The 14443-nt window shown below is 35.6% G+C and overlaps 1 protein-coding gene across 1 annotated transcript; it reads left to right on the forward strand.

Moving 5' to 3' along the window:
• Positions 1–919: 919 nt before the first annotated feature.
• LOC127455981 (calretinin-like) lies at positions 920–13539 on the forward strand. Its single transcript, XM_051724215.1, has 11 exons — positions 920–1229; positions 4582–4658; positions 5453–5542; positions 5833–5913; positions 6615–6671; positions 9243–9320; positions 9859–9914; positions 10006–10045; positions 10164–10217; positions 12662–12733; positions 12833–13539. The coding sequence occupies exons 1-11, from the start codon at positions 1136–1138 to the stop codon at positions 12947–12949; spliced, it is 816 nt and encodes a 271-aa protein (XP_051580175.1). The 5' UTR covers positions 920–1135; the 3' UTR covers positions 12950–13539.
• The last annotated feature ends 904 nt before the right edge of the window (positions 13540–14443 follow it).

Below are 14443 nucleotides of genomic sequence, written 5' to 3' on the forward strand. Positions count from 1 at the left end.
TACTGGTTAAAAATCAAAAAGGGGAATGGAAAATGCACACAGCAGTCACACTGTGGTTTTAGGAGGTTATAGGTGCATTCAGTCATTTTTTTTCCTCATTAAAAAGTTTAACTCCTAAAGACATGAATTGTACTTTTTCAATATATGTTGGAAATCATGACCACAAACATTATAATGAAGACTCCAGTCATAACAGTAACCTTATAAGCTGTTTTATCCTACATGGAGAGGGTCCATATATGAGGGCTGCCATGTTAGAATCACATGACCAGCCGAATAATACTTGCTTAATCTCAGTAACCGCCCTGTTATTTTACATTTTCATTCGTTCATTAAAGTAATCATGGCTGACTGTGTATACTAAATGTCTACAATGGCATCTGAAACTGAAAACTATTGATTTTAAATGATGCTGCATCCAAGCCACTAGGTGTCAGTGTAAGTCCAAGATGACACAAAGACAAAAGATACTTTAACTAAATAACTTTAAACAAACAGTAATTTACTTATTTATGTCATTAACAACACAAACAAAACTAAACAGCCTACTTTGGCAGTTCACAATGAAGCAAAAATACTGGGAATGCCCACAGTAGCTTACTTTATGTGCACTGGATCCAAATAAATGCAAAAACAATTTCATGGGACATACAAGGTTGTAATGGAATAAAATGTAAAAAAGAAAGAAAGAGAGAGAGAGAGAGAGAGCTATGAAATTTCAATTCCTTTTTTCTTCTTAAAATGCCAATGCCCTGCCTCTCATCAACTTTGTCGTCATTCTATAATTTACATAAGTAGCTTCCACATAGGCTATACATCAGGTTAGCAGAGCAGAAAGTTTAATAGCACACATTCAAGGAATCCCATCCACATAATTCTGTGAAAGCATTTGTCAAGCTAAGCATCTCGCGCACGGAGAGAACTCAGATCTCCAGCATGTGTGCGCGCGCTGATGAACCTTGAAGCGACGATGCTGGAACTACTGCGCCACCCGCATGACCGTCGAAGGACTGCAAGCACTCAGCGTATTTAAAACCCTTTGCAAAGCAGGGGGAGATACAGTGCGAACTGGACTGACTGAGTAAAAGTTCGTCAGGGATTTTTGCTGTGGAAGGTAGGACAGATACACGAAAACATGGCAAACAAAGGACAACAGCCTCCGTACCTTCACCTGGCAGAGCTGACCGCATCCCAGTTCTTGGATATCTGGAAACATTTTGATGCAGACGGTGAGTCCACATGTGCCGATTATTCCAATGATTATATATTATAAGAAATAACTCATTTAAATAAAATATTCTCAATAAAAAAGCAGCAAAAAAAAAAAAGTTTTAAGCTTACATTTTCTAAAGAGAAGACTTGTAGGGTGCGCTATTAAAAAACTAAAAAAAATATTGAAAACTGAAATAAAATGGTAGATTTAGTGCTTTCTGCGTGCAAAATAAAATAAATGAAAATACAAAAAAAAATTTAAAATAGAAAGAAAGAAAGAGTTAAAAAGGCATTCGACGATTTACAACTTTCTAATGTCACTGTGATTTCTTTTGCAATGAGTAGGATTTTGTTACAAGCACTGGTGATGCTGAGTAATGATAAACTTAGAAAATCGTACAAAACCTGCAAAAATTCAATTTATTTTATCTAAAATGTTATTTAAATGTCATATAATCAGAGTTAACACTTTGTTATTGTGAATTTTTATTTAATGAACATATAGGCTTATATGTTAGATAGACAGATTTTCTTGCACTTATCGGTGATGGAATGCTGGAGTGTATCATCACACATTTTTAGTAAACAGCCTCTGCACAAATCAATACTTTACGTTCTCTCTTTACGTACACTCAATCTCTGGAAGCAAAGTCATATGCATCGTCTCACATTATTTATTTTCTCTACGTGTTTCGAATTTTCGAATCCTAATGAAGAAGTACATCCGTCATTGTTCTATAACTATTACTGCTATTATCTAATAAGTTGTGCAAAAATGGATAAATAGTAGCATTTTATACGACTAAAAGTAAATTGATTAATACATGAATTACTGAATCATTACGCGGTGCTTATTAGTGAAAGCTAGTGAAAGACTAAAAACATAGTTAGCTGCCTACTTAGGCAGCATTTTGGGGCATCACGAGCAGGTGCAGCATCACTGGGCATCATAGGCGCGCGCTCTCTGTGGTTTTGAGACAGCCCAAATGTTCACTTTCTCATAGTGTCTGTTCCCAAGTGTTTTTGCGCAACCAGTGACAACTCTCTCTCTCTCTCACTGCATCGCTCTGTCGGGAGGATGGGCAGAGTGTTCAAGCTATTTAGACGTCTTCTCTCTGAAGATCACATACAGGAAGCTCGTCGGATATTGTTCTGGAGAGACAGCAATTTTCCTTGCGTCCTGCAATGTCTAATGCTGAAAATATATAATTCAAGTTCAGTGAGGCTATTTAAACTGAAGCGCTTTAATTATGTATGTAAGGGACATATCCTTAGGTCTTATCCACATAGGGCAGCTGTAATTTTTGACAGCTTGGTTCGGGTTACTTTACTGTTCGTTTACCCCCTCCCTACCTGAAATACAGAATTATAGCAATGACACTTGGATAAATACCACTTATTGACCTTGATAAATACCTAAACACAACATATCTTAAAGACAAGTAAGAAATCCACTGAATTTTGTTTTTAGGATCTCTTTCAGTCAGGTTACAGAAAATGCAATACTTAAAACCATAGCTTAGCATTATCAGATACATGATCAAACTTGTTTTAAAGTTGGGTGGAAGAAGTACACGTTGCATCATTTACTTTAATATGTAAATGACATAATTTGACTATGTATCATAAAAGAAAGTTTGTAATCAGAAGCCAAGAATGTTGAACAGGCTGTCAAGTCTGTGAGGCATGAAATATGAGATGTTTGGTTGAAATGCAATTAAAAATTTATCGAATTGCCTCAAAGTTGGTTTTGATGGAGAAAGCAAGTTAACGTATAAAGTGAATTATGTCAGTGAAGATTCTCAGTTATTCGGGAGCATCTGGAATTGTTTTCCATTAAAGATGTTTTGTCACTCATTCAGTTGGCATGATTTTCCATTTTATTATCAGTAAAGGGCATAGCTATTGCTACACAATGGAACACAATGTTCAATATGTGTGCATTTTGATGTGTCATGGTCCGAAGTGGCTGCGTCAACACATTATCTCTAGTTCCAAGATGGCATCCTCAAAAAATATGTAGATGTGCCATAACCAAGATGATAATAGCCTACAATAGGTAAGCAGAGCCAATGGGCACAGAATTCAAATATGAAAATTAATGTTCAGGATGTTATTAATGCATGGGTCATACTGCACATGAGCATACTGTTTGTTTTTATTCGGAATCAACAACATGCATATTGGCATTTCCAAAGCCTGTGAGTTCGATATGAATATGCAAAAATTTTATTCAATATAAAGAAAATGAATGGTCATATTGTCTCTCCAAATGTCAGAGGAATCATATTGACACCATAAGGCAACAAAGTAATGTATTCCTCCATTACTCCATTACAAATTAGTAGATTAATTATTCTGCATAGATCCTTGGCTACAATCAATGTATGTTCAGCTTTCTGCCTCTCAATTTGATGGTCAGATAAATTGCAAACACACTTCATATATGCATTATATAGATTTCCCATGAGTACTGTGTCCAGCTGTCTATAAATGCCACTATAATCCACAGGCAAATTAATAAACAACCATAGTAGTAAACAGTAAGACATTTCAAACACAATGCTGTTGGGAGAAGCACTGTGTTTTTATCATATATAATATGATATTTATGGATCCACTACCCCCACTATAGTCCTCACTTCACATAAGTTACAATCACCTTCATTTCTGATGTATTAGGCCATATACACAAACTCCCATTTCAAATGCACTCACACACATTTCATGTGTCATATTGTCTTCCCCTGCTATTATGGTACATGTATTTGTCACTTGTGATTGCGACTTATGTTGTGTCGGTATATTGGGTAAACTGTCCTTTATGGTGAGTGTATGTGTTTATATGAGGACCATGTACATCTGGCGCAAATAAAATTTCTGAGAAATCAGACAATAAAGTATGAATCAATCAATCAATCAATCAATGAAGGCCAATTTCCTGGCATGAGAAATTACCCCAGATGGTAATATTACATTTAGTTGTGGAGGCAATTTAAAAATTCAGCAGTATACTATGAAGCATCATGAAGAATCTCCTTTTCGTCTATTCAAATAAATGGCCTTAAAAGGCTCATACTGTAAGGCCCCCAATTAGAGGAAAAATGGAAAAGAGAGAGCCTTCAAAGCTTAACTGGGAGACTAGCCATCAAAAGTTTTTAATTAAGATCAGTTTTACTTGTATTTGGGTGCCAGCCAACAAACCAGTCTAGAGTTATCTAGCTTCAAAGCAGCCATCCAGCCAATCTCATTACTTAACATTTCAATTTAAAGTTTTAAAGATAGTAGTTATCTAGTCATACAATGACAAACACCATAATGGACTATGCCATCTCAGTAAGTACTCAACCCTATGTCCTTATATTGCAGGAAATGGCTACATTGAAGGTAAGGAGCTTGAGAACTTCTTTAGTCAGCTGGAGATTGCACGGAGAGGAGCAGGTGTGGTGAGTATGCAGACAATTGAGGAAAAATTTAAAGATCTACTATACATATTTTCCATATCTGAAATTCCCAAGGCCACAAGCAAACCTATTAAACCCAAACCAGTCCTGATGTATTCATTGTGCTCACTGCTCACACTGAAACAGTGGGATCAACTCAAGATTCAAAATACAGTCTCTGAGTAGCAAAAATGTTAGATGTTACGGTAATACATGTTGAAATACTCATACAATTTTTAGATATTGATAGTAATTACAGCTGCAAAGTGTCCTTTTACCTTGCACCAAATGGAATTGCAATCTGTTTGTCTGAGTGGCCCAACATAGCAACATTGGCTCAAGCAATGGCTTGAGTTTGGGGAAGACTGCTTGTTTGACCGAACAATGGGAAAGGTTTGAAACGTTTAAAATCAGTCATTATTCTGTTTGGCACTGCTAATGGCGCATTAAATGGCCATTTAGAATGGCATTCGTTTTTGTAACCACATACAAATGTAATTACTCGATAACCAGGAAGATGGCAGGGAAGTAGGGAATGGAGATTTTATCTTCATGTCTATACACTCAAAAGTAAAATAGAAGAAATTCCAGAAAGTTAGTAATACCATTACAGTATATGCTTCGCAAGTGGCAATGAATATGGCTCTGTTATTTCAATGCATAACACTCTGTATTGCACAGCACAATGTACACAACTTGTATGGTGATAACTATTTCCTAACATGAAAGGCTCAAACTGAAAAAAAAAAAAAAAAAAAAGAGAAATAGACTGATCTTGTTGTGCTTTCCAAATGCAGGACCCCTCAAATGCTGCCTTTAAAGATAAGATGACAGAGTTCATGCAGAAATTCGACCAGAACAAAGACGGACGAATTGAGATGTCAGAGGTAGAGGAATACATTACCAAACACACCACCATGACTCTGTTGTTGACAAGTTTGGAAACATCCAATACTCTGAAAGATTGCAATTATTTTGGATGCCATAATGCATTATTCTTACTTTCTGAGAAGAGGGCAACTCTAAAGCCACTCAAAGCTTTAATAAAACCTGTAACTTACTGACCATGCTGTCCAAAAAGTCCCAGGTATCAAAACTGAAAAATTTAGGTTTTCAATTCTTTTCACTCCCTTGTTCTATGATTGTCTAATCTACTCATTTGTACTTTTTTTGTCAGTTGGCTCAGATCTTGCCCACAGAAGAGAACTTCCTCCTCTGCTTCAGACAGTTTGTGGGATCCAGCACTGAATTCATGGCAGTAAGTGTTACATTTTCATTTTATAGGTCCATGGTCTTTTATATATATTCATATGTACGTATACACACAAATAGTAACCACTCACCATACTAATACGTTTTCTACCCACATTTATTATTATCTCATATGCGCAGCACAAACACAATAATTCAGAGAGTTTGATCATCAGATATAACTCTGATGGAGATTAACTGCCTTAATGATGCATTATGTCAAGTTGTGTGAAACTAAGGGGAAAGGGGAGCTTTTTAATCATCTAGTGTTGTAGGCAAGCGTTTTAAAAGGATAGAATGAGTAAGTACAAACTCTATTTTTAGAGTCATATATTATAGATGTGCTGCTGTAATTCTCTGTAGACCTGTAGAGAGAGGCATCTATCTTTGATAAGAGCCCTTGATGGAAACAAGGACAGCTGCTAGATTAAAACATTCATTAAATGGCATTTCTTGCTCCTTGTTCTAACAATGCCCAGCTGCTTGGAAATACTAAGGGTATAATGAAAAGGTCAGTGTAATTAATGAAAGATTAACTTGACAATTTTGTGCTCCCCCTCCATACGTTAACGTCTCATATTCAGTATGAATTTCAAGAGAAGGGAGAGGAAAAAGAGAAGAAAAAACTTTGACTTGTCAAATATATTGCAAGTATATTAGTAAAAAGTAACAATTACAATATCTTTATATGTTTGTCTGTAACTGTAGGCCTGGCGGAAGTATGACACAGACCGCAGTGGCTTCATTGAGGCTAATGAACTAAAGGTAAGAATTCTATATATATATATATATATATATATATATATATATATATATATATATATATTTTTTTTTTTTTTTTAATAATATAACATATTGACCGATGAGGCAGATGGAAACTATGCAAATCTCCTTGCATTTGTTGCCTGTCTTACGAGGAGAGTATACAAATCACTACATTTGTAAACGAGCAAATAATCACTAATCACTAAGGAGGATATGACCTCAAGTAAACTAACAGATAATGTAGCGAAAATGCTTAGAACAGGGTTTCTCTACGAGGGGTTCGCTAGCACCAAAGGGTCCAGGATAGAACTGCAGGGTGTTCATGAAATAAAAAAAGAAATGGCATTGCCAAATTCAAGAGGCACTTACAGTATCATGAGTGGGAAACCATCCAACATGCTCTGAAACCAGCAGAATTTGACATTTGAGACATCAGTATGTTATCCGTTAAGGCTGCATGACTGATTGAATTAAAAATGAAATCGCGATATGGCCTTGCACGATTACTAAAGTTCAAAAGGCTGCGTTTTATAAAACAGTCTGCATTCAGTGCTTCGGTCAATGATACGTGATCAAGCGGCAAGTGCAAACCACGCCCAGCAGTCATAACTAAACCCTCAGGGATGTTTTCATTGGTCATTTCAATCACGCAGTCACCCGTGTTCAGACTCCAGAAAAATCATGAATGGATCCGATGCTGACCAACGGTAAGATAAGCCTGCCGGTAGTCATGATTGCGGGCGTGGCTTGCACTTAAGTGGTTTGGAAAAAAATAAATAAATAAAAAAATAAAAATCACACCCATAAACCTAACCGTGGATGGAAGTGCCAACCCCTTTTGGAGTTGGCCCAACCCCCTTCTGGAGTAACCCCACCCCTTCTAGAGATTTCCTACCCTCTTTTGGAGTTTCCGCCCCAGTTTGGAAATCTCCAGGCTGCTGCAATACCTACATGGAGAAGCGCAGCAATATTAGATGATGTTTATCATATTACAATTAAAATCGTTTTGCCAGACAGCGAAAGACCATTTGATAGGTCCCGGTTTCCTTCTCTCCCCCTCCGTGCAAAACATAGGCTAGCTGAATGTCAAGCCATACTTTCTTTACAAGCCTTATGGGTGTGTAAGAGGAATGTGCAGGTACATACCTAATTATCTCCAGGTCAGACTCAGTAATATGATGTTGATGAACACTGTCTTTTCTGGTTTTTGTTTTGTTTGTTTGTTTTACCTGCAGCGCTTCACATTTGATTTAAAACGACACTGAATGATTGATGATGTTGTGTTTTTTAGAATCTCGTAATTACAGTAATTCTGACATGACGTGAATGCACCATAAATATATCTATATTAAATACTAAAATATATATATATATATATACACACACACACACACACACACACACACACACACACACACACACACACACACTACCGGTCAAAAGTTTTGAAACACTTTTTCTTTATTATAAATTATGTTTCACATTTTAGAATAATAGTAAAGTCATCAAAACTTGGAACTATGGGAATTATGTTGTAACTAAACAAAATCCAAAATAAATCAAAACTGTGTTATATTTTAGCATCTTCAAAGTAGTCACCCTTTGCCTAGAATTTGCAGACATGTACTCTTGACATTTTCTCAACCAGCTTCTTGAAGTATCACTCTGGGTTGCTTTTATGTTGGGCACTTATTGGGCACTTATTGGCTGCTTTTCTTTATTATTTGGTCCAAGTCATCAATTTCAAAAACTGTTTTTTTTTCTTTTTTTTAATTAAATTTTAGTTTTATAATGAAATAAATTAATATGGTGGCACAATTATATTTTTGTCTACAAAACTAATTTCAAACATTTAAGCATACGCCTACAACTCAAAAGATTTTTAAGATCATGAGAAACATATCAGTCAAGTGTTTCAAAACTTTTGACCGGTAGTGTGTGTGTGTATATATATATATATATATATATATATATATATATATATATATATATATATATATATATATATATATATGTGTGCATATACTGTACATAGACTGTACATAGACTGTATGTATATATATAAGTATAACAATTATTTGAAGTGTAATAAGAATAAGACTGAAATAGAAACTGAGAAGATTAGCACATCTAGTAACACTCGTTACTAAAAACACTACTTCACCTCATGGATATTTCTTCCAAAATTGAAAATTCTGTCATCACTTATTCCAAACCCATGTGACTTCCTTTTTTCCATTGAACACAAATGGAGATGATATGCAGAATGCTAGGGACTGACAGCCATTCACTTTCATAGCATGGAAAAAAGATGCAATGAAAGTGAATTGTGACTGAGGCTGTTACAGTTCAAATTTCATTTTTGGGTGAAATTCCCTTAAAATGACATGGGGTAGGCCCTACTTCAAGTATATAAAGTAAGTCAAAGTTGATCGATAAAAAGGTTGAAATTCTGGCTTAAACCAATAAGATACATTTGTTTTTTACAAACTCATATCTAAATCACTTATTTAAATGGATGTAAATGAAGTCCTCAGATGCTTTGACTTTGACTTTTTTCTCTCCAAACAGGGCTTTCTCTCTGACTTGCTGAAAAAGGCAAACAGACACTATGACGATCAGAAATTGATGGAATACACACAAACAATAGTAGGTAGTAAGTCAAAACTGTCTATGTGGTGTGTATTAGTCATTAATCTGCATACGTCTTAAAAATTAAAACGTTTAAAAATTGTATTCAGCAAAAAAACTTTATTTTTGTTACCTAGTAACCAAAGTTTACCTAACAATATTAGACACAAAAATGAAACTTTAAAATGTGGTATTCTACCTTGAGATCCTTGAGCTGTTTACCACTTTGCTGGTGACTGCAGCTTGGTTGAGTGAGTTGTGCGTGCACTGACCCAGGGGTTGTGTCTGTATTCCAGCTGTGCTGACATATGTCTGCTCCTTAAGGCCAGAGACTCAAACTTGAATTACTCCAAGGCAAGCCAGCTGAATAACTGGGATCTTAGCTGTCCTCTATCCATTGTGAAAAACAAACTAAGTTATGCTGTGCTGCAATAGGAAAATTTTGATTTCATAAAAACATTTGATGCAGGTTTTTGATTTTGTGTGTTTATGTGTACATTTTTGTTTAAAAGTTTAATTTAAGCCTTCTGCTCTCTCTCTCTCTCTCCCTTTTTAGCTCAAGATGTTTGATCTGAATGGCGACGGGAAACTGGGTCTGTCAGAAATGGCCAGGTAGGAAATGTACTGGGAATATTTTTGCGAGTTATTGGACTAATTAGATACATCCTGCCAATATTTTTTTTTTTTTTCTGTTTATTTTAAGACTTCTACCTGTTCAGGAAAATTTCTTGTTGAAGTTTCAGGTGAGAGAACATCAATTTTTACATGAATCAAATTGCCTTTATACAGTTCTTAGGCCTCACAAGATTTATGAGCTCAAATATTTCTTTGTTACTGAACAATGTTTTTATTGTTCAACAGGGTGTCAGGCTGACTACTGACCAATTCAACGCCATCTTTACATACTATGACAAGGTAGTGTACAATCCAGCAGGAATATAGAGTGAAAAGGCTTTTGCAGAGCTTCAGGATATTATACAGATTTGTTTGGAATAATGTAATGTTGCTCTGATTTTACCCTCTGTTGAGTGCCTTCTAAATGCAAAACAGTGTACTTTTTTGCCTGTGCAGGTAAATGAGCAGATGCACCTGCACATGTTTTTTCTGCCCAACACTTCCAGCTTGGTGCTGGTATCGTCATTTGTTTAGCACTGCCTTTATGAGGAACCTGATTTAAAATGCAAAATCAGAGGCGCATTTTCAACACTTTAACTGCCAACAAGTAATTACAGAATCCCAAATGAAAATTGGTGCAAATTATGTAAACCTCGGTCTATATAGAATCCAACAAATGTAAAAGTGTTTTTTTTTATTTATTTTTTTTTTTAAAATAAACACAATATCTTTGAGCAAATAAAAAGACTATTAATCAACAGTGCAGCACCAGCTCCCATGTGTTGGGCTAAACCAGAGGCTTGCTGTGAGGTCCCAATATTTAATTGTACATTGAACGAATATTTTACCCAAAAATTTAAATTCTGTCATCATTTACTCACCCTAATATTGTTCTAAGCCTTTACGACTTACTTTCTTCCATAGAACACAAAGGGAGATGTTAAGAAGAATGACAGCCTCATTCACCATTCACTTTCATTGCATCTCTTTTCCATACAATGAAACTGAATGGTGAATGAGGCTAACACTGCCTAAAATAACAATTTTGTTCCATGGAGGAAAGAATGTCAAACAAGTTTGAAACAGCATGTTTTGAAACAACTGTTACAGTGAACGTATATGTTAAGCTTCCTGCCTTGACTTTGAAAAAAGGTTTTATACATTGTATCGAACAGAATTAAACACACACTTGTGGGCAAAAATATTGGCATCCTTGGTAAATATGAGCAAAGAAGGCTGTAAAAAAAAATTGGCATTATTTATCCTTTTGATCTTTCATTCAAACAATTCACAAAAATCTAAACTTTAATTGAAGTAAAACAGCTGAGAGGAGAATCTTTCTCATTAAATAAATATTTTTCCCCAAAAAACGTTGGCCACAATTATTGGCACCCCTAGAAATTCTTATGAGTAAAATAAATCTAAAGTATATTCCCATTCATATTTTACATTTTTTAGTACACCTGGGTGACTAGGAACATGAAATTGTTCAGCCATGACTTCCTGTTTCACAGGAGTATAAATATGAGGTAACATACAAGCCAAATTCCCTTAATCATCAATCACAGTGGGTTAAACTAAAGAATATAGTTCTGATGTGTGGCAAAAGGTTGTTGAGCTTCACAAAATGGGAAGTGGCTACGAGAAAATAGCCAATGCATTGAAAACACCCATTTCCAACATCAGGGCAAAAATTAACAAGCTCCAATCAACTGGAGATGTTAAGAATCGACCTGGAAAAGGACATGTGTCTATATTGTCTCCACGCACAGTGAGGAGGATGGTTCAAGTGGCCAAAAATTCTCAAAGGATTAAAGTTGGAGAACTGCAGAAATTAGTTGGGTCTTGGGGTCAGAAAGTCTAAAAAAAAAAATCACCTACATCACCACAAGTTGTTTGGGAGGTTTTAAGGAAAAATGCCTCTGCTCTCTTCCGAGAACAAACTCAAGTGTCTTTGGTTTGCCAGACACTACTGGAACATCAAAGGGACCAGGACCATAAAACAAAAATAGAGCTTTTTGACAGCAAACACCAGAGATGGGCTTGGCGCACATAGAGATGAAGAAGTACCCAATGCCCATGGTTAAATGTGGTGCTGGATCTTTAATGTTGTGGGGCATTTTTTCTGCCAGAGGTCTTGGACATCTTGTTCGGATACATGGCATCACGGACTCTATCATATACCAACAGATAAATAATCAAAACCTGACTGCCTCTGACAGAAAGCTTAAAATGGGCCGTGGTTGGATCTTTCAGCAGGACAATGATCCAAAACAAACATCAAAATCAACACAAAAATGGTTCACTGACCACAAAATCAAGGTTCTGCCATCCAGTCCCCTGGACTGGAGAGTTCACCAACATGGACCTCTGAATTTGAAGGATCTGGAGAGATTCTGTATGGAGGAATGGTCTCAGATCACTTGCCATATGTTCTCCAAACTCATTAGGCATATAAGAAAAGACTCAGAGCTGTTATCTTGGCAAAGGGAGGTTGCAAAAAGTATTGAATAAAAGGGTGCAAATAATTATGGCCAATGCGTTTTGGAGAAAAATATTTATTGAATAATGAGATATTTCCCGTTTCAATTGTTTTACTTCAATTAAAGGTTAGATTTTTCAGATTTTTTAATGAAAGATCAAAAGGATAAACAATGCAGATTTTTTTCACAGCCTTCTTTGCTCATATTTACCAAGGGTGCCAATATTTTTGGCCACAACTGTATGTATTTCTTGCCCTTAAGGATGGAAATGGCTATATTGATGAGCAGGAGCTGGATGCTCTCCTGAGAGACCTCTATGAGAAGAACAATAAGGTGAGATAAGAGAGCTCAGAATAATTCTATCACTTCACAATGACAGATAACAGAAGTAATCCCATTTGAATGTTGTGTTGTGATTATGTGTAACCTCAGGAGGTGGATACTAAGAGCTTGACTGGTTATAAGCAAAGCATCATGGCACTGTCAGACGGGGGGAAACTGTACCGCACAGAGCTGGAGATTGTTCTTTGTCGGGAGCCCATGCTGTGAATCGAGGCTTCCTGACCTCCATCTCAGCACTTTTCCAGCTGCCTGACTACTGTTACTTGTGTGCATGTGCCGGGCACCACCCTCCCCCTCCCGTCCCCCTCTCTAAATGAATTCTGAATGAGTGTGCACAGAAAAGCACAAAATCTCTCCTCTCCTCTTCTTTCCTTTCCCTTCCCACAACCCAACCACCACTTTCCTTCACCTACAAACTAACCCAGCTACTATGATGGCCTCTGCTCAATTTTTAAACTAATATATATATATATATAAAAAAGACTCCTATTGAAAGAGTAGCAGACTAATGGTATAATATATGATTAGGGATATGATATATTTCTTTGGAGTGCTTGGCTTCCAATTCTTCTAGTTTTCTTCCCTTCTGTTTGGTTTCCTCTTCAGTTTGTTTTTGTCCTCATTTATTATTTAATTCCTACCCAATTATGTTTGGGTTTGTGGTGTGTTTTTGGCTGATACTGTTAAGGATGTAATGGAGAGCATTAATAAAAGTTATGTGATAAGATATAAGTTTCATTATTCAGATATTTTGTCCATTCAAGTGGAAAAACATATAAAAGAATACATATTTTTTTATTGCTAATCCCCCTCCCAAAAAAATAAACTTCCATAACAGGAACTTTCACTCTACCAAACAGAACTACTTTCACTCTGAGTATTGAGAATTATACTTTGTCAGTCAAATGTAACTTCTCTGTGACTTGCTGAATTGAGACATCACATGTCTGTTAAAAATGCTTTCCTTATCCAGACGCATTTAAACCATATTTAATAATGAATCTGTCAGATTTTCTTCTTACATAGCAGAGTTTGTAGAAATTCCAATTAATTAATCATTAGATGATGAATAATTAATCCAAATGCAGTTTTGGTTTTATAAAAGGGGATTTTCTGTTCGTATTAACTCACTGATGATTAGGTACAAGATATTTAACAATGGCAAAAATGTATGCTTTTAATTTGACAAATTCTAGTTTATTTAATGTTGTATATAACAATTAAAAACAAGTCCTTTTTAGAGACCTTTATATAATATGACTAATTTTATGTGATTCAATAGTTAAACCAAACAACCTATAATGTTGTTTTTTCTAAAACTTTAAGAGTAATAATACCTATAGTAATGTGATGCCATGCAGTATCAATCACAATGCTGATAATTTCTAAGCAAGTGCTCAAGTTAAGTAATATTGAAAATAAAACAAGTTCAAAGGAAATAATCTGCAATTTAAAAGAATAGGATATTATTTTAAGCCATTTCTACACTGCAAAAGTGGAAAGAGACTTTGGGCTTTAAAAAGATTTTAAAAAAATATATAAAAATAAATCTAATCCAAGCTTATTAAAATTCAAAGCCTTTGTGTTATTTGGAGGCTTAGAATGGCCTTGCGATAGCTTAAGAGCTATACTTCAATAATAATATTGAATTTATTGAATATTTTTCTGAGACCTGATGAAGCCGATCGCAAGGTGTCAATA

Source organism: Myxocyprinus asiaticus, chromosome 18 (genome assembly GCF_019703515.2).
Source record: "Myxocyprinus asiaticus isolate MX2 ecotype Aquarium Trade chromosome 18, UBuf_Myxa_2, whole genome shotgun sequence".
In the NCBI taxonomy this organism is placed as follows: Eukaryota; Metazoa; Chordata; class Actinopteri; order Cypriniformes; family Catostomidae; genus Myxocyprinus; species Myxocyprinus asiaticus.

Bases quoted from the DNA above. Each gene is read 5' to 3' on its own strand.
- LOC127455981 (XM_051724215.1), top strand. From the start codon at position 1,136: ATGGCAAACAAAGGACAACAGCCTCCGTACCTTCACCTGGCAGAGCTG. The intron at 5,543-5,832 runs GTAGAGGAATAC...TTTTTTTGTCAG, and splicing joins GACGAATTGAGATGTCAGAG to TTGGCTCAGATCTTGCCCAC. The intron at 10,218-12,661 runs GTAGTGTACAAT...CTTGCCCTTAAG, and splicing joins TCTTTACATACTATGACAAG to GATGGAAATGGCTATATTGA.